At 49.6% G+C, this 20804-nt stretch overlaps 1 protein-coding gene across 1 annotated transcript in view; it reads right to left on the bottom strand.

Annotated features, from left to right (window-relative positions):
• CACNG2 (calcium voltage-gated channel auxiliary subunit gamma 2) overlaps nt 1–20804 on the bottom strand; it is a 117600-nt gene that overhangs the window by 10581 nt on the left and 86215 nt on the right. Inside the window, exon 2 of the mRNA XM_007106586.2 lies at nt 4876–4959. Within this exon, the coding sequence (XP_007106648.1) occupies nt 4876–4959 (84 nt within the window). The remainder of the gene's footprint in view (nt 1–4875; nt 4960–20804) is intronic.

The following is a 20804-nucleotide window of genomic DNA, read 5'->3' on the forward strand; positions in this document are numbered from 1 at the left end:
ATCCTCAGAGCCCGCTGGGGGACTGGTATTCATCGAGGCTCAGAGAAGTTGCGTAACTGATCCAGGACCACAGAGCAGAGCAACTCCCAGCTCCAGCGGAATCAGGTGAGATGTCTCTTGAGGCGGAGGAATAGGCCCTGTCCACAGCCCTCCCTCCCTTCCCCCTTCTGTCCACTTCTGGCTCTGGAAAAAGAGTAGTTGGCATGGCAAGGCCCTGATACTGCAGCTCTGGGGTGTGTGTGTGTGTGTGTGTGTGTGCGTGTGCGTGTGCGTGTGTGTGTGTACATGAACGTGTGACCTATGGGGGCCAACCCCTCCCCTCCCCCTGGGCAGAGTGTGTCAGGGACAGTAGCCATTGCTGGGACCATCACCCCCAGCCCCAAGCTGTGACTGTGGGGTGGGGAGAGCTTCACCCCACCCTGCAGTTTGGGGCCACACTACAGTGGATTTTGAGGTCTAGCACACAGTAGGTGCTTAAGACATGATTGTGGAAGGAAACTAAATTCTTCTGAATCTTCTTCCCCACTCCAAATTACATTGGGACAGCTGGGAAATACCACTTCGTATCTCCTGGACACAACACACACACACACACACACACACACAGTGTGTGCGTGTGCGTGTGCGTGTGTGTGTGTACATGAACGTGTGACCTATGGGGGCCAACCCCTCCCCTCCCCCTGGGCAGAGTGTGTCAGGGACAGTAGCCATTGCTGGGACCATCACCCCCAGCCCCAAGCTGTGACTGTGGGGTGGGGAGAGCTTCACCCCACCCTGCAGTTTGGGGCCACACTACAGTGGATTTTGAGGTCTAGCACACAGTAGGTGCTTAAGACATGATTGTGGAAGGAAACTAAATTCTTCTGAATCTTCTTCCCCACTCCAAATTACATTGGGACAGCTGGGAAATACCACTTCGTATCTCCTGGACACAACACACACACACACACACACACACACACACACACACCACAAAGAGACCCATGCGCCCACAAGTAGACACATGCAAACACACAGGCACTTACATTTAGATTGATAGACACTCAGACGCATGGACATGCAGGCATCAAAAAACACGGAACACAGTACAGACTCATGCCCTTGTGCACAAGACACAGAGACACCAACACACCCTGAGAGTCATAGGAAGTCACAGCCTGGTCACCACTGCCTCTGCACTTCACCAGCTTGAGGTAAGGAGCTTTGGTAAGGAGGGAGAGGGCTAGGGAGCCACCACACACCGCAGACCCAGCCGATGGCCCCGCAGAGCTGCCTGGGAAAAACAGGCTGGTCACCTTTCCTTTGTGGGTAAGGTAGCAGTAGGTGGGCAAGGCTTGTATCAGCCACCTCTTCTTGGGGCCAGAGGTCCAGTGGCCCAGAGTGATGCCTGGGACCGGCTACAGCTGTTCCTCCCTGGACTCTGCAGCTCAGGAGAAGCTGTGGACCTCCTCAAATACTCACAGAGACTGGGGAAGTAAGAGCATGCATGCATTCATTCAGTCATTCATTTGTCCCATCAGATGTTAATTCGGCGCCTTCCTTCTGCCCCAGCCTCCAGGAGGCGCTGGACTTGCCTGAAGCTTGGCCTGCTGGCTTGAGAGCAAGTGAGCCCCACTTTCTCTGCCAGCCCAGGAGATAAGCTCTGCGCTCCTGGCCAGCCATGCCCTCCTAGCATTCTCCCTCCTCCCTCTCTGCTCCAGATCCTCCATCCAGCTGGTGGATCGTGGATGGCAGGGGTTAACCAGGCCCCCTCGCCGGCCACCCCTCCTCATCTTCTTCCCTGGGGCCTCCTCCTCTGCCTCTAAGCCTTGGAGTCTGAGGCTCAGTTCCTGCACCTCTGCTCTCTCTGCACCACTCCTTGGTGCCTTCATCAAGTCTCACGGCTCTAAATGTCATCCCCATGCTGACAGCTCTTAGACTCCTGTCTCGGGCCAGGACACCTCCCCGTGGGCCTCTGTAACTTAATGTAGCCGATACTGAGCTTCCATCCTTCCCCATCCCAACCTGCTCCCTCCACGGACACAAACCTTGGAGTCATCCTTGATTCCTTCCTGTCGCTGGAAATCCACATGCCGCCTTTCAGAAAATCCTGTATGCATACCCTTGGGAATACTTTCAGGCTCTGACCCCTTCCCACCTCCTTCACTGCCACCACCTTGGTTCAAGCTGCTGTCATCTCTTGTCTGGATGATTGTAACAGGTTTCTTGCTTTTTGCTTGTTTCCTTCACCAGAATGTAACCCTCTCAAAGGCTCTTTCTTGACTTTCTTAGTTTTGTTCACCTTTGGGTCCCCATACCATCAACAGTGTCCTGTACATGGTGAGTGGTAATGAGTGTCTCCTGAGTGAACGAATGAATGAATGAATGCTTCTAGAGTCCAAGTCTCTGCATTGGTGCCACCTTCCTTAGGGAACCCTTCTGGAATGATCGCCTCCAGTCTGGGTTGGGGCCAGGCTCCCTCAGCACCCCACACTGCCTTCTATCCCTGCCTGAGGCATCTGTGTTAGGTTCATGGGTCTGTCCAGCCTTCGTGGCAGGTGTGCTGTAGGTTTAACAGACCAGAACCGGAAGATGACTCAGGCCCCGCCCACCCGGGTGCAGCTCCACCCACCTCCCTGGGCCAAAGGCACGCCCATCTCCAGGAGAAGCTCCGCCCACCTCGCTGGGCCCCAGCTTTGCCCACCTCATTGGGCCAGGAATCCTCCTAGAAGAATGACCTCTGTCTTCTAGCTTCTCTAGCCAATCAGGTTAGAGCTTAATGGAGGATGATGGGAACTCACATCTTCCAGCTTTAAAAAGTCACTTTTGTTGTCTAGCCCCAGACTGGCATATTACAGATCACGGGTGAGCAAACTCTGCCAGATGAGGCCTGCTGCCTGTTTTTGTAAATGAAGTTAAGTTTCAATGGAGCAAGCACAGCCACGCTCATGTGCTTCTGTATTTGCTTTTGTGCTGCAAGGTCAGGTATGAGTAGTTGGGACAGAGACTGTATGGCCCACAAAGCCTGGGATATTTACTATCTGTCCCTTTACAGAAAAAGTTTGCCAATCTCTGTTACAGATGCTCAAAAAATATGGTTGGATTAGGTCAATTCAAGTCAGACCCTCGGAAACCTGCGCTGCTAATGTACATTCAAGTCTTCTGTCCGGAGACACCAAAATGAACCAAACACCCTAAGCACTCTCTCTTTAAAATTAGGGAAATGGAGGTATAGACTAGGTAGGAATAGCCACTGAAGAATCCTATATCTTTCTTTTATTTAACAAATAGCATTTATTGAGAACCTGCTATATTCCAAGAGCTGTTCTAGACAGAGCAAAGAATGAGACAAGTGTCCTGTCCCAACAAGCACTTGGCATCTGGCTGATAAAGCATCACACCCTCACTGCGTTCAGCCAGTGCAGCTTTGGGTGCTGGCTCTGCTTTGCCCCTCCTTCCACCTCTGCCCTCCGGTGTGTCTCTGCTGGCCCCTGCATCCCAAGTCCAGCTGTTCTGAGGGTCCTCCCGCCAGGCTGTGCTCTACCTGCAGCCATGGACTGTGTCTCATTCATTCCTCTGGATCGCCACAGCGCTGAGTACGGCCTCTGGCATACAGAAGGCGCTCAGTCTGCCTTTATGCCACCACCAGGCTCCTTTGAGAGCCCCAGACCTGGCAATGGGGATGACAACCAAATGACCCTTTAGGAATTCCATCTAAGAGGAGCATCTTGCAGGAATTCATAAAGGGAAAGGATGAGCTTTGTAAGATATTTCCCCCCTTTAAAAAGAAAGCTGTAAATGACGTGATGTTTCCTTCCCTTCTCTTCCCAGCCGCCTGGCTGGCTTCGTGTTCCACGGGCTTGCAATGAAACCCAGATTTCAGGCTGGCCTGAGAGTTGGGTTTGATGTGAGGAGTAGTTATTGAAAGCGACAGAGGTGATCCATATAATAAAATGCCCCCTACATTTTTCATAAAAGTGATCCAAGGGTAATACTAACCGATGCTGTGGGGGGATGGGAGGGAGGCTTTGGCCCGGGAAGGGCACCTGGGAGCAGAAGGGGGCGGGCAGTGCTCCTGGGAGGAGAGTAAACTCCCTCAGGAAGTGCTGCCTGAGAGCCTGGAGCAGAGCTTTCTACCACTTCTGCTCGGGGCGGCTTTGCTGTACCAGGCATCAAGGACCCTTAGCCCCTCTCCTGGAAATCCTTTTCTCCTGGAACATTTTGCCCTGTTACTTTTTGCTGATTCTTGAGAGATTTCCTCTGGGTCTCAAAATTCTTTCTCTTGATAACATGTCTCAGGTGGATTTAAGATCACAGCTATTACATCAGGATTGAACTTTGACTTGACTTGTGGGGAAAGAAAAAAAATCTCATTGTTTCAGTAGAAGTTCCAGTCTGGCACCGCCTGATGAGTTTCTTCATTGGGTTATTCAAGAAATAGCTACTGAGTGCTTTTTACGAGCCGGGCACTGGGCTGGGAATACAGTCATGAACGAGATAGGTAGAGTCTATCAGAGTCCTAGTGGAGTTGGCAGCACTGCCAGGGAGCTGGTTGCTCAAATAGACAAGGACCCCACAGTGTGATAAAGGCGCTAGGCTCTGGGAACCCCTTCAGGGGCATGGAGGACTTCTTGGAGGAGGTGATGTTTCAGCTGAAACCTGGAAGATGAGTAGGAACTTGCCGACAAAGAGGGGAGAGAAGGGCGTTGCAGGCAGAAGGAAAGAACATGCATGAAAGTTTGGCCACTGGGCAGGAGAGGAGGAGGGAGGCTCAGCTTTTTCCTGCCCTCTGTGGTGACAGGGACCTCTAGATAGTCCTGGCCTTTGACTCTCGAAGGATGGAAGGGCAGGACCCACCACGAGGAAGGAGATAAAGAAAAGATTGCATGCACTCACGGAGGAAATATTCTGCTGTGTCAGCTTCGTAATCTGCATCCTCTGGGAAGTGATCGATTTGCTTGCAGAGACCTTTGAAGTTCCCTGGAAAACAAGGGAAGAAAGAGCTCGTAAGACATCCTAGGCTCTGGGGATTCAGAGCCCACCGGCCTCTTCCAGACTTCTCGCTCTTCTGAAGCTGGCTCAGCCCTCTCCCTCATCCCCGAAGGAAGGTATCGCTTTGTCTGTTTGGACATCTGTCTGGTGAATCAAAACACACACACCCGCGGCGCTGTGGAGAGGATCTAAGGCTTAAGACTTCAAAACCCAGCCTTCCATCTCTGCATCGAGGCTTCTGAGGATTAGCTGAGGCGTGGAGGGCAGTGGAGGTTTGAATCTGTGCTGGGGACTGCCACGGAGGAAGCTGGTGAATGTCAGTACACCTGCCTCTGCGCCCCAGCCCGGCTGGGAGTCACCTCGCATCTTACAGGCGAGAAAGCAGATCGCTTTCCAAAGAAGGCCGACCCCAGACGGGGCTGGAGAACGTTCCCACAGACCTTTAGATGAGCTTGCAAAGCATTTTCCCACTGGCAGTTACATAGAATTCACTATATGGAGCCCCTGAAAGTTCTGAAATACCCCTAGGGTTGAGCCCCCCAAGGGAGCTGGGCCCTCTGCCAGGCTCTTGGACTACGACTCAGCCTGTGAGAGGGGTTTTAGCGTCTCCATTTTACAGATGAAGAAACTGAGGCTCAGGGAGGCTAAACGACTGAGTAAGTACTCATGGCCAGGAAATGATGGAATAAGGGCTCAAACAAAGACCTTTTGGTTCTAAAAATTTCCTTGGTGATCGCTGAGAAAGTGAGAGCTGGCTCAGATGAAAACCCCTAGCCCAGCGTCCAGTGGGCCCCCAGCAGTGATCACTAAATGAATGAGTGAACTATTGAATGCGATCTTCATAAAAACTCATGTGGAGACTAGAATTACAAGCATGGCCGCTTCACGACAGCAGAGACTTTGTCTGTTTCATTCACGTTGTATCCCCAACACCAGCATAGGCACTATAGATGCTGCTTAACTTTCTCTGAATGACTGAACCCTCGAACCTGTGCAGGGAGATATGGCTACAGCGGGTGAGAGGCAGGCTCTGTGTCTGGACTGCCCGGGCCTTGGGTCTGGCTCAGCTTCACGAAGACGCCTCAGTTTTCTCAGAGGAAAGTGGAAGTCAGAGCAATTCTTCCTTCACAATTGTCATGGGGATTACACGAGTTGACATGTCTAAAGTGCTCAGAGCAGTACCTGGCACGTTAGTAAATGTGCTGGGGGTATTGACGTGAGAGAGAGATGAACCTCGACTACATTTAGCCCCTGACATTCAGGACTTTCCTGTGATAGTAGCTAATGTAACCTAATTAATACAGTCCCCAATACGTGTTAGCAATTTCTTTTCTTGTTACAGGATATTGAGTATAGTTCTCTGTGCTATACAGACCTTGTTCATCCATTCTATATATAATAGTTTGCATCTGCTAATTCCATCCCTCCCCCATACACCCTCCGCCTTAGCAACCACAAATCCGTTCTCTATGTCTGTGAGTCTGTTTCTACTTTGTGGATAAGTTCATTTATGTAATATTTTAGATTCCACATATAAGTGATATCATATGGTATTTGGCTTTCTTTTTGACTTCCTTCACTTAGTATGATCATCTCTCGGTCCATCCATGTTGCTGCAAATGGCATTATTTCATTCTTTTTTAAGGCTGAGTAGTATTCCATTGTATAAAGAAGTTTTATTATTATTATTTTCAATTTTATTTATCTATTTATTTTTGGTGGTGTTGGGTCTTTGTTGCTGCACGCTGGCTTTCTCTAGTTGCACTGAGCGGGGGCTACTCTTTGTTGCAGTGCGCGGGCTTCTCATTGTGGTGGCTTCTCTTGTTGCGGAGCATGGGCTCTAGGTGTGTGGGCTTCAGTAGCTGTGGCTCGCGGGCTCAGTAGTTGTGGCTCACAGGCTCTATGCTAATTCCATCCCTCCCCCATACACCCTCCGCCTTAGCAACCACAAATCCGTTCTCTATGTCTGTGAGTCTGTTTCTACTTTGTGGATAAGTTCATTTATGTAATATTTTAGATTCCACATATAAGTGATATCATTGCATGGGCTTCGGTAGCTGTGGCTCCCGGGCTCAGTAGTTGTGGCGCACGGGCTTAGTTGCTCCGCGGCATGTGGGATCTTCCTGGACCAGGGCTCGAACCCATGTTTCCTGCATTGGCAGGAGGATTCTTAACCACTGCGCCTCCAGGGAAGTTCCTCTCCGGAGTGCCTGACAGCCACAGACCTCCCATTTTCGGGAACGACTTCCAGCCCGCTGGCGCGGAGCTTAACGCTCCCGCCCTCACCCGAAGGAGCAATTTCTTTTCCTATAGGATCCTGAGCCTTTGTAGCCCATGCAGTAGGTTTTATCACGTACTATAGAAATTATTTAGGAATTTTAAGGCGTTAGTACACAGACCTGTGTATATCACATATAGCTGTATGCATAGGATACAGGTGTGCTTATATAACTAAGTATTTTAGGTATTTCTTGCTGTTACTATGTTATGTAGGTAACTCTATACTACATATTACAGAGAACATGGTTGATCCTTACTCTCCAACCCCCCCCTTAACTGTCTCTGTACCAAATTCGCTTCCTTTCCCCACTTTTGCAAGAAAAACAATTCCCCAGAGCATAACGGAACTTCGGGTAGCTTCACTGCAGCTTTATAGGATCCGAAGAGCACAGCGTTTCACTCCAGATGCTCCCATCAGGGCAGGCGTCTTCTAAGTGCGGTGGGCAATCTCTTCTCTTGCTCAGGACCCTCCCCGCCCCGTACCTTGCGGTCTCCCCCTCCTCTGTTGTCCTGATCACGTCCCACTCTGCTCTCGGCATCTTGCTGCATTAACCGGAGGCCTCCCGCTCCCCCTACTAGCTTATCCTCCATCCAGCCACACACTCTTCTCTCCTGAGAAGCCTTTGTACCCGCTGCTAAGAGGATAACATAGCCTCCCCCTTGTTAAAAGTATAAATCAGTGTATTCACAAGGCACTTTGCAGGGCACTTTCATTTTCTCTCAATTCAGTCTGACAAATATTTCGTCAGTGCCACCTTGTCGCCAGGCATCTTTACAAGGAATCCGTACAGGAGGTGAGGCGCGGAGAACGGTACTGACGTGCCCCGAGGCTCCTAAAAAATTGGGGTCAGTGTTCAACCCCCAACCAAGGGATCACAGGTGGTGTCTCCACGTCTCTCTTCTAAGGGCCCCGCCTTCAGGCTGGTGGACCACACCTGCACCTTCTCCCCACGCAGCCTGGCTGTCCTGCTGCCCCAGCCCGTGCCTCCGTCATCCTTGCACCGTTGGGTCCCAGCATGGTGCCTAGCGCAGGAGAAGCGCTCCAGAGATGCTTGTTGAGAGGCTGTGTCAAATAATCAGCAGCCAGACCTCTCCAGTGAGGTCCAGACCTGGGTATCCAACTGCTTGTTTGATGTCTCCTGGTGGATGTTTTAAAAGCACCGTACACTCAGCAGGTCCAGACTGGAACTCATGATGTGTCCCTCAAGCCTGGTCTTCCGGAGGCACCAACTAGGTCAGCCAATGCCTCTCCATCACTCCCTTGTGAAAACTGAGCCTAGCCATCATCGCTGACATCTCCTCCTATTCCCTGCAGGCTCCATTCATCACGACGTCCTGTCTGTATTAGCTCTCAGTATCTCTCAAACCCATCAATTTCTTTCCAACAGTAGTGACACCCACTGCCAGGCGGGTGCTTGCTTCCCTGGATGCTGCGGTAGCCTCCCCACTGGTCATTTTGTACCCACTGTTATCCGTCTCTACAGAGTAATCATTGTGAAGCTTTGAAAATGCAAATCTGTTCAAGCCACATCCAGTTTGAAACACTCAACAGCTTCTCGATGCTCTTAGGGAAAAGCTCAACATCTTTAACAGGGCCTGACCCCGACTTCTGTCTGGTCTCACCTCCCTCTTGGTGCATGTGCCATCTCTGCTGTTCTTCCTGCCTTGCTTGCTCCCACCACAGGGCCTTTGCACACGCTGGTCTACCTTCCTGTGCCCCCATCATATCCTTTGTTGTCCCTCTCTCAACCTTCTTTGGCCCTCCTGCACTGTGCTAGTGGGGTGTCTGCCATTATGCTGGCTGCTCTGTGTTGGGGGGAGGTGTTAAGGCATGAATGATGCTGGTGGGAATGTTCTGGTAGAGAGGGAAGAATTGATAACCCAGGGAGGGGATGGGGCAATGCAGGAGCAATGTGAGAAGGGATGAGGTCTGGGACACAAGTTCAAGGTTGGCCTTATATGGACGATGGTGTGTCCACTGCACCGGGAGGGAAGGGGCATCTGTGGATACAGATGCAGGGGATGAGAAGGCATGGTGGGAGCTTGTGACACTTCTCTTCTTCTGGTTGTTTTTCTTGATGAAATGGGAAGCATGCTCATCAACTGAGAATGATGAAGGGGAGGAAGGGTTGGAGATTTGAGGGAAGTGGAAAGTGAACTTTTTCTCCATGAGAGTGGGAGATGGAACGGGCCAGCCTTGAGATATGAAGTATGGCTGTTGGTGGCTTGAGGATCCCTCCTGAGATTCTGTGGTTTTCTCTGAACACATTTAGTATGTGGCTGCAGTCTAGCTGGAGGGTTGCCTTTAACCAGGATGAGGGTCAGTGAGATGAATGCAAGAAGGTGAGGGGAGAAAGGCAGTGATTCTGAAGATGGATCAGACCCTAAGCTGGTAAAGGGGACCGTGAAAAGGTAGTGGGATCAACGTACTGGAAACGTAAGGTGAGGGTCAAGGGATGGTGGCGGGAGTGAGCTGGAAGGGTGGGGCATGGGAGTCAGAGAGCAGATGCAAAAGACTGAGATTGTGGAAGGGGCGTGGTTATTGGTAACGTCAGGGTCAGAATGAGAAGACCATGAGCCGGGTGGCTCAAGTGGGGTGGAGGTAGGGATGCCATTCAAAGTATTTAGCAAAGCTCATACAAATTAATATACAAGACAAAACTAAATAACTTTTGTACGTAAAACAAAACTAAATGTTTCCTTTTATTTCCTGTATGCATCAATTACGTATTATAAAACTGCTTAACAAGTTAAATATTGGCATGCAAATGATTCATCAAATTATTCTAATAAACCCCAAATCAGTGGTTGGTTTTTAGAAATTATTGGTGTGATCTTTTGATGATGAGCTCTTACGAGCTAAATGATGGCCCTGTCTGGACCGAGATTTGACACAGGGAACCACACCCGATGCTTCTGGCCCTTCTCTGTTAGAGGAAGAGTCATCCTGTCTCTGTGATACAGAATTTTCTCCTAACCTGCCTGATGCAGTTCAGTTGAGGACTTCTCCGAGAAAATAGCCCTCTGTCCTGGAAAGTGCCAGAGCTGGGAGTGGTAGAGTGGGCGTGGTGGTGGAGGTGAGAAGGAGGGAAGCCTCAGAGGCAGTGCTCTCGTGGGCACTGGGGTGAGAACAGCCCGGTCCTGCCACTCAGGACCCTTCGAAGGTTCTGCTCTTCTTGGGTCCTTGCATACCCCCTGCAGAGCCAGACGTACCGGGGCCTGTACAGGCACAGAGCTCACCCTCCATCCATCCTTGGGGAGTGGGGAGAGGCCATGGGCCTCAGTCCCAGCCCCTTCCTTCTCTGCCTGTCACAACCCTGCTCAGCCCTCTTCCCCACACTTGGTGGGGCTGATTGATGCTCTGGGGTTTCAGTATTAAACAAGCAGCGATGCAGGACTTGTAAGGGCTGGCTGAGCGAGGGGGCGAGGCCAGGTACTGGGAGGACTCGCTGCCTGCTTGTGAAATCTCCCAGAGGACCACAGGAGTAGCACTAGGGAATGAGGTAGCAGCAAGTGGTAAACGTCTCAAAGAATGGGTGGGCGGAATGCCCGGGAGGCAAAGAATGGAGGTGAGGGGGAGTCAGGGTAGAGAAGGCTGGGATGAATTTCAGGGAGAAAGGATTTTAGGAGAGAGGCCGGGAGACGGGAACAGCAGGGAGGGTCCCACCACCCCCAGGCCCAGGGGTGTGGGTGATAAAACACCCCTGTGTGGGGGATGGCGGGGGGTGTGTCCTCAGGGGAGGACAGGTTTCCATCAGAGCAAGAAGAGAAGAGATGGAGACCATGGGAGATTTTGCCAACATCAGGACAAAATTCCAGAAATCCCAGAGCAAGGATTTGTGGGGCTGGGGGAGTTGGAGATCGGGTCAGAACCCCGAGGGACGAATGGCTGGTAGTGAGGAAAGACCCAGATAACCTGGACCTCAGGCTATGGCAGGATTGGTGCCAATGGTCTCTGAGGTTGATGGTGATGATGAGGCTGTGGGTGTTGGCTGGAAGCAGAAGGGGTCTCCAGGAGCACTTGGGGCTCCGTGGCCCAGGACTCAGTCTGACTAAGGTGGTGCTGAGGCTCATGAAGGGGTGGTGCTACCAGTAGCACCCCATTACTTTTGGTGGAATTTAAGTTTGGTAGAGCATCTGTGTCGGCAGACATTACTACCGACAGCGAAGAGGGGTGTCATCTTGTTTTCCTGATGCCAGCCTAGAGTTCTGCTGTATTTCTTTCTGGTTGGTGGTCATCAAGCCCAGCAGGTGACACAGCTTCAGGCATAGAGGGATCCAGGTGCTCAAAAATCTGGTGTCTCTCACCATCTCTGATCATCCTTCCTCTCTCCCCAGGGTAGAGACTAAGGGCTGACTAAGTGCTTGGGCCTGGTGTGGTGGAGGGAAACCTGACCTGATTCTTGCCCTTCAGGGGCACACAGTCTGGGGGGAAAGGCAGAAAGCACAGAATTTACTAGAATGTAATGTCTCAGGTCGTATATTAGAGGGATGTATAAGGCCTTATGGGGGCATAGTTGTTCAGCTGACATTTATGTAGCGCCAACTGTATGCCATGCTTGTGCGATCTGCTGAGGACACAAAGGGAAAAAATATACTTTCTCCCACAGAGCATGCCATCTATGGGAGACAGAGAACAGAGGCTGTGGGGTAGCAGGATGTGTGTTGTGACAAAGCAGGGCGCGTCTGGGAGCACACGGAGGGCTGCAGGTCCAGGTGTGTGAGTGTGCAGGTGTTGACACAGGCCTCCTGACTTGGAAGGTGGAGGAGTTAGCCAGGTGAAGCAGGTAGGTAGGGGTGTGTGTGTGTGTGTGTGTGTGTGTGTGTGTGTGTGTGTGTGTGTGTGTTGGGGCATGTGAGGAAGCGGTGGAGGGTGAGAAGGGATTCTAGGAAGAAGGACCAACAAGAGCAAAGTCAGGGAACTGCTGGGCACACAGGAGGGAGAAGAGTGTCTCAGGGGCCAGGCAGGTCCTCCAGGGCAGAGCTGTGGGTAACAGGGAAGCCTGGAAGCGGCGGTGTGCTGGAGCCGGCTTACATCAGGGGAGCTGATTGTCAGCGTCTCTTCCTAACTCACATGAGTAGCTTGAAATCAGCCATGGTGGGAGTATTTGCACCACGGGAATCGGCAAACGCTACAAATCAAGGTCCCCTTTCCCTGCCCAGAGAGCCAGCTGTTAAACATTTACCAGGACACCCTTGCGTGAAGGGCAACCCCGTATGAGGCCTTGGCGGGTGCAAAGATGTGACGTCTTCGTGGGACTGGAGATTTACAGAAAGATGGGTCCCATTGAGAGGGCTGGATGGGTCAGGGTGAGGGCAGGAGATGGCTGGGGAGGGGCAGGGGCCAGGTCCCGCAGGGGCTTGTGGTCCAGGCTGAACTGAGGAAGGGGTATCTCAGCGTCCACTCCCCCTACAAGCATTGGCTTTGAGCTTTTGGAGGATGAAGAGGTGGGGGGACTCTCCCGCCATGAACTATATAAAGGATTATTCTAATCACCGCGAAATCTCTACTGAATCTCCACCCCAGAGGGGCCAGCGATGCCACGCCAACCCCAGAGCCCAGGGATTTCAGGCCAAGCTGAGGTGGGAAGGCCAAGGGCTGTGCCTGAGGCAGCTACAACTCTGCCTCCAGGAATTTCCCGCTTCAGACTGAAAATTTCAGCTTGCAGGTATTAAGTAGTTTAAAAGGAGGTTTCATCAGCTTTGTAAAAAGCACATTAATATCTCACAGCACCAACTGCTGTCTCATTTATTTGAGATGCAATAAGCTCTTCATAAACCCGGTTATTAAGGGTTGAACAGACGCTGTTTTATTTTCCACATATTCATGAGAGTCTGAAAGAGCAGTTCCGAGCTGGGAGGGTGCACAGAGCGGGCCGGTTGACGCATGGGGAGGAGATCGGCTAAGTAATTTTTTAAGTGAAGCAAAGGAAGGGCGTGGTGGGAGCTGCTTGTGCTGTGTCTTAGATCTTTTCTGCTCCTGGCTCTTTGCTCTGCTGGCAGGACCCTCCCTGACCGCAGGGATTAAGGAGACCTTGGGGCAGGTGGGCGAGGCCTGGCTCATCCCTCTCGGGAACCCCAGGCCCCGAACAGCGCTGGCACGGGCTGCTGCTGGAAGGTGTGAAAACAACAGCCTTTGTGGCTGTCCATAGGTTCACTCATTCCCCGTTCATTCATTCACTGAATGGTTTTGAATGCCTGCTATGTGCTAGGTCCCGTGCAGGCACTGGGCCGGGTTAAGTGGGGTAAGAAGGCTGTTCTGCCTGCCTGCCTTCCTCGATTCTGCCCTATCTTGTGCCCTGAGCGCTCACCTTCCAGAAGCCCTGGGCACAGCACTGAGCACTTGCCCTCACGTATATCCTGTCCTGATTCTTGTCAGCGGCTTCTTTAGTCCTTTCAGTGTGATGTGGGGAGGAAATTGGACCCCTGACTCGGAGAGTTCCAGCTTCTAAGCCTGGCTCTGCTAGCTATTAGCTGTGTGGCCCTGAGCGAGTCATGTGACCTCCCTGTGCCTGCTTCCTTAGCTGTCAAAGGGGGATATTAATCTCTGCCCCGTGGGGAGATTCTGAGGACTCAAGGAGATAACAGAAGTGAAGGCCCCTTGTGCAGTTCCTAACCCAGAGCAGGCACTCAACGAATGTAATCCTTTCTCTTTCTTCTTCAAATGATGCCTCTTTCAGGAAGCCTTTCTTGATTGCCCTTAGGTGGAAAAACTCTTTCCCTCCTCTATGCCTCTATGAAGTGCTTCTAGATTTTAATGGGCATAGGAGTCACTGGGGGATCATGTTAAACCAGATTCTGACTCAGTGGGTCTGGCGTGGGGCCTGAGACTTTGCATTTCTCACAAGTTCCCAGGTGAGGCTGGTGCTGCACGGTCCCTGGTGGGCCACACTTTGGGTTGGTTTTCGAGTACTCTGTATCTGCTTTGATCATATTTTGTGTTCTGGTATCATTGTTTAGGAACAAATGGCTGCAAATCTGTAAGTTTCTCAAGGGTAGAATTTCTTCTAGAGAGTTTCCTGAACATACCATATTTCCCTTGATTCCAAGCTGCTCACATGCAGATTTCAGTGAAATTGGGTTATGTCTTAAAATTGATGGCTTCATTTACTGCTGTGTGTCTCTTTTCTCCTGAAAAATCATTATTGCTTTGATGGTGTGGCTCATAATTAATGATAATGGCTACACAACAGTGTTTATTGAACAAATGGACAAGTAAACAAACGAATCTCTGTGTGTGTCTATGTGGGCAGAGAGTATTCTATACATTTCCATCGTCCTGAACAGATGAACATTATGACAACTATTAGAATTCCTGGGGGACCAGGATCTTTTGTACCTCTCTTATTAAAAGCTTGTTTGACAGTATCAAAATATGTGTATAACCCAAACCCCAGCAATTTTTCTTGGAAATTTGCCTTGGGAAACCCTTGCATATATGCATGAGAAGATGTGTATGAGAATGTTCCTAGCAGCATTACTTGAAACAACAAAACACTGGGGACAGCTCACATTTCTATTGTCAGAGGAATGATAATAGCTTGGAGTATATTAATATAATGGTATATAATATAATATAATGGTATATAATATAGTATATAATATAATACATAATATAATATTACACAGCGATGAAAGAGAGTAGATTACAGCTACACATGTCAACACGGTTGAGTTCTACACACATAATACTGAACAGAAGAGAACAGAAATAGACTCACGGGCATAAAACATGAACTTATGTTTACCAAAGGGGAAAGGGGGGAGGGTTAAATTAGGAATTTGGGATTAAAATATACATGTTACTATACATAAAATAGATTACCAGGGACTTCCCTGGTGGCACAGTGGTTAAGAATCTGCCTGCCAACGCAGGGGACATGGGTTTGAGCCCTGGTCCAGGAAGATCCCACTTGCCGTGGAGCAACTAAACCCGTGCGCCACAACAACTGAGCCCGCGTGCCACAACTACTGAAGCCCGTGAACCTAGAGCCTGTGCTCCGCAACAAGAGAAGCCATCGCGATGAGAAGCCCGCACACCACAACGAAGAGTGGCCCCCGCTCGCCGCAACTAGAGAAAGCCCGCGTGCAGCAACGAAGACCCAACACAGCCATAAATAAATAAATTTATAAAAAATTTTTTTTAAAAAAATGGATTACCAACAAAAATCTACTGTATAGCACAGGGAATTATATGCAATATCTTATAATAACCTATAATAGAAAAGAATGTAAAAAAAAGAATGTGTATATATATATATATATATATATATATATATATATATATATATATAACTGAATCACTTTGCTGAGACTGAGAACTTGGAAGGATCTGGGTTCTGAACTTCAAGGCCCCTTCATCACAGCCTTGCAGCTCTGTCCCCCCACCCCATAGTGATGACTCTGGAGCAGGCTCCCGGGGACAGGAAAACCTCAGACCCACAGTCACCACAATGTGATTGAAAGCCTGTTCCCGATGAGGTGAAGGACACTCCGCAAAGGTAACAAGTCAACCTAAAATGTACTCTATAAAATAGGCCTGTAGGTTTGGGTGTTGTCATAAGCCGTGAGGAAACCTCTCCCCAATACAATTCTATTAGTTCAACTCCTGCTGCTAGAGAGATAGCGAAGGTCAGTGGTTAACCTCAGAGTCTGGAGGCGGGCAACCTGGGTTCATATCCCAGTTATACCACTGAACCTCTCTGAACCTCAGTCTTTTCATCTGTAAAATGGGGAGACAGTAGACCTATCTCATAGGGCTGTGAGCATTGCATAACACACTGAACTGAGAGGGCTTAGCACAGTGCCTAGCATCCAGGAGGTGCTCAATAAAGTAGCACCAGTGAGGTGCTACTGCCTGGGCCCCATGCTGGAGGTATAGATGGGTTACACACAGTCTCTGCTCTCAAGAAGCTCACAGACTAGTCAGAGAGAGTAGTGATTACACTCCGATGTCAAGATGGCTCCCAGGTGGAGGCAGGCCCGGGGAGTACGGGAACCTGATAGGCATAGATCCTCTGGAACAGGACGGGTCAAAGGACTCTGTCAAACCCAGAGCCCCAGGAGTAGGTGGATAATGAACAAATACTGCCGTGTGCCAACAGTTCTAAATTCATCTTGAGAGGCTGGTGGCATGGTGGAAAGACGGCTGGGCCACTTAGTGAGAGAGCTGGTGCTTGAGCCATCTTTCTGCCACGTCTTAGCCATGTGATCTTGGGCAAGTCGTTCACTTTGGGATTTATTCAATATTTCAGCTGGTCCTCAAACTTCTACTGAGTGCCCACTAGCTATGGTGGTTGAGCTGGGCGCCGTGGTAGAGAGGGCATCAGTACAGCAGGAGTCGCCATCCCCCAGGAATGGTGTCTAGGAGACACTGAGACAAGTAATCAACTTATCTGACCCAGAGTGAAAACAACAGCAAGGGCGGGGTTGGTCACGGTTTTGGTCCCTTGGAGAAGCTGCCACGAGCTAGGTGCTGGGCTAAGCGCTTTACACTTAATCCTCAAAAACCCCTTTTATTATTGTCTCCACTTTAAAGGTGTGGAAATAGAGGCACAGAGAGGTGAAGACATGCACTGAGGGATTCACAGTGTGAGTGAAGGAGCTTGGATTTGACCCCAGGCAGTGGGGTTCTAGTGACCACTAGGTGATATTGTTACAGCAGAGCACGGGAAGCTGGAGGGTGGGTGGGAGGGTGCCTGGCTCCGTCTGGGTGGTGGTGGGTTGTCAGGAAGGCTTCCTGGAAGAAGCTCCATCTCAGATGAGCCACGAAGGATAAGTAGAAATTGGCAGAGAAGCGGGAGGGTAGGGAGGTGCTGGGAGGAAGAGCAAGGGTTAACCAAAAAGGGAAGATGGGATCCTGCAGCCGAGAGCTTTGGTCTGTCTGAAGGACAGATGGTTGGGCTGGATATAAGCCCGTGTGTGTGTGCGTGTGCGTGTGTGTGTGTGTGTGTGTGTGTGACCAGTCCAGAGAGATAGTAGCTGTGGTCAGATTATTTGGGACCTAATAAGCCATGCAAAGTATGGACTTAGGAGCAGTGGGGGAGCCACCTGCTTTTAAGCAGGTGGTTAATGTGACCAGACTTGTGCTTTAGGATGATGGGCCTGGTGGCTGCATGGGGAGTGGACCGGAGGGACAAGCCTGGAAACCATGAGCCCAGTCCAAGCCACCAGCATCTCTTGCCTGGACCAGTGCGATGGAAGTGGTCCAGGTGAGAGATGGAGGTGGCTCAGGCAGGGTGAGGACAGTGGCGATAGAGAGATGTGGGTGGATATGAAGTCAGCTGAGATTTATTTACCTGTAAAATGGGGAAATGGGCCAGTCCTGCTTTCCTGAGGGTGTAATAGATGAAATGAGGTGAAAATGAGAGCTAATAAACCCACTTGGTAAATTGCAAAACTCTGTGCAGAGGTGCAGGCTGATTAGCACAGTCATCCTTCAGTGAACGAGATGGGGCCAGACAAACAACTCTCCCTCCATATATATACCTCCTATTCCCTGGACAAACTGCTGCTCTGAAACTCACTAGTTGTGCCACCTTGGGTAAGTCACTTCCCCTCCTCTTAACTTCTATCTTCTCCTTTGTAAAAGTGTTTATGTTGTAAAAATGAAAAAGATAAGGTTCAGAGTACTTGACACTACGCCTGCCACATAGCAAGTGCTAGGAAATAAAAATCTTTCCAGAGCTAGCGTCTCTTCCACTACTCTGTGTACAAAGATCGCGGGGCCTGGCTGCCAGGATGCGTCCCCCAGGCACTGTCCTCTGAGGGCCCCTCCTTCCTGCCAGCATCTTGTGAAGGTCTTCAACATGCTGCCCAGATGTCCCCATGGAATGAGAAAATGCCAATGGCCTTTCCCGCTTTGCAGAATCTGCCTTGATTTTTTGACCACCAATTTCCCCCAACCCTCGTTGATTCATTTTCATCTGCTTAGGTGTATTCAATTTCATGGCAGAGATCCAGGCCAAAGTGGTCAAATGCCATCGAAACCACCGGCCCACGAGGAAGGAAATGTTTCATGAGATGAGGATCCATAGGCCTGGGGATGCCCATCTAACCACACACTTGTTTCCAAACCAAACATGCTCAGAAATCTTCAAGTCTCCCATTACCTGAAGCACAAAGGGCAGACATCACGGCAGAGCCAGATTCTCAGCCGTGTCCAGTTGGACCCAAAGCTTCCCACCTTATCTGCTCTGACCTTTGTCTCCCAGCTATGCCGGACTCAGGAGAGCATTTGCCTTTCCTCTTTCCTCACCATTGCATACACTTTCCTTCCCTGCTGAATCAAGCACTCCCCTCTTCTCCATCTGAAACAATGTCCATTTCACTCCAGAGGGTAGGAATGTACAGGCAGGACCGGAACTAGGGTCAGGTGCCTAGGGTCCAATTTAAGGAGGCACTCACCCTCAGGGTCGTGCAGGTGCAGTGAGCACCTCCTTCAATTTTGCAGCTTGTCCTAGCCTGGCCCAATGAAGGGGAGATGTCAGATTAGTACCTGGGTGGGTGTTGTGGTTTTCAGAACTCCCACGGTAGTGAGCTCCCTGTCACTGGAGGGGTTCAAGCAGAAGGTGGTCAGCTGCCTCTTAGGGATGCTGAAGAGGTCATTTCTATACTAGCTGGGAGGTGGAGTATGTGCTTCTGAGGCCTTCCATCCTCTGGAAGCTAGGATTTACGGAGCCCTCCCTAATCCCACAGCTCAGAGCTGCCTCTCCTTCCTTTCAGCTCTGCTTTTACCTCCAAGATCACTCATCTGGCAATTAACCACAGGCTGCCTCATGACAGCTCTTGTATGGCCGTCTTGTCATTTCAAATTTCACAAGTGTATGTGTCATTTTCCCAATAGCGTTCCACATGCATTGAGGAAAAGGATTGAACTGTACACTTTCTGTTCTCTCTCTCGGTGGGTGAGGGAGCCTCTCTAATGTTTATTAAAAATCTTCTCTGTGCCAATACTTTACACCTCACTTGATTCAATTATCACATCAACCCCTTGGGTAGGTTCTGTTAATGCCCATTCTACAGATGAGAAACTGGAGGCTCATAGAGCTTGATTAATATCAGCTACTCTTTTTAATAGAAACTCAGGATTGATGCTATCAGACTGCCTGGGTGTGGAGCCTCCAGCAAATTGCTTAGGTGCTTTTGGCCTCGGTTTCGTCACTATAAAATGGGATAATATGGACTTCCCTGGTGGTTCGGTGGTTAAGACTCTGTGCTTCCAATGCAGGGGGCACGGGTTCGGAGAACTAAGTTATCCCTGGTCGGAGAGCTAAGATCCCACATGCTGCAGGAGTTAAAAAAAAAAAAAAAAAAAAAAGGATAATAACATCACCAATTTCACAGGTTCTTGTGAGGGTTGAATAAGTTAACATGCACGTCAAACTCTTAGAACAGTGCATGTCATGAGCTTTCAGTACATGTTACCTGTTATTAGTTTCTATTGTCATTGTTATCAAAAGAGTGGTGAGCCTTGTCATATCTAGAAAAAAGAATGAGCAGAATGCGAGTCTTAGTATTTCCCGGAGTTTAAATAAATCTGCACCAGTCATCCAGGTGGGAAGACAGGGCCACTCACTGTCAGAGCTTGTGATTTTCTCAGAATTGTCCCTCTCTCCGGGAGAGAGAATCCTGCCCAGAAGCCATTTGTAGAAATGGAAACGTGAGTATCTCATGAGTCTAATTGGCAGGAATCCATCCCCCGGAACTCGATTACCGCTGGGGAAATTGCCAAAAGAGTTTTCAAGACTACAAAGCTGGGACTTCCCTGGTGGTCCAGTGGCTAAGACTCCGAGCTCCCAATGCGGGGGGCTTGGGTTCAATCCCTGGTCAAGGGAGCTAATCCCCACGTGCCGCAGCTGAAGATCCCACGTGCCGCAGCTGAGACCTGACACAGCCAAATAAATATATATTAAAAAAAAAACCCTGAACAACTATTTCTAGAATTAAAAAACAAAAAATACAAAGCTGCAGGCAAGACTTGGTCTTTAGTTATTGATTAATTGATTGATCAAAAACATGTTGGCACTCTATGACATAAATCACAGCAAGATCCTTTTTGACCCATCTCCTAGAGAAATGGAAATAAAAACAAAAATAAACAAATGGGACCTAATGAAACTTAAAAGCTTTTGCACAGCAAAGGATACCATAAACAAGACCAAAAGACAACCCTCAGAATGGGAGAAAATATTTGCAAACGAAGCAACTGACAAAGGACTAATATCCAAAATTTATAAGCAACTCTTGCAGCTCAATAACAAAAAAACAAACAACCCAATCCAAAAATGGGCAGAAGAACTAAATAGACATTTCTCCAAAGAAGATATACAGATCGCCAACAAACACATGAAAGAATGCTCAACATCATTAATCATTAGAGAAATGCAAATCAAAACGACAATGAGATATCATCTCACACCGGTCAGATTGGCCATCATCAAAAACTCTAGAAACAATAAATGCTGGAGAGGGTGTGGAGAAAAGGGAACCCTCTTGCACTGCTGGTGGGAATAATGTAAATTGATACAGCCACTATGGAGAACAGTATGGAG

The sequence above is a fragment of the Physeter macrocephalus genome, chromosome 6 (genome assembly GCF_002837175.3).
Source record: "Physeter macrocephalus isolate SW-GA chromosome 6, ASM283717v5, whole genome shotgun sequence".
NCBI lineage: Eukaryota > Metazoa > Chordata > Mammalia > Artiodactyla > Physeteridae > Physeter > Physeter macrocephalus.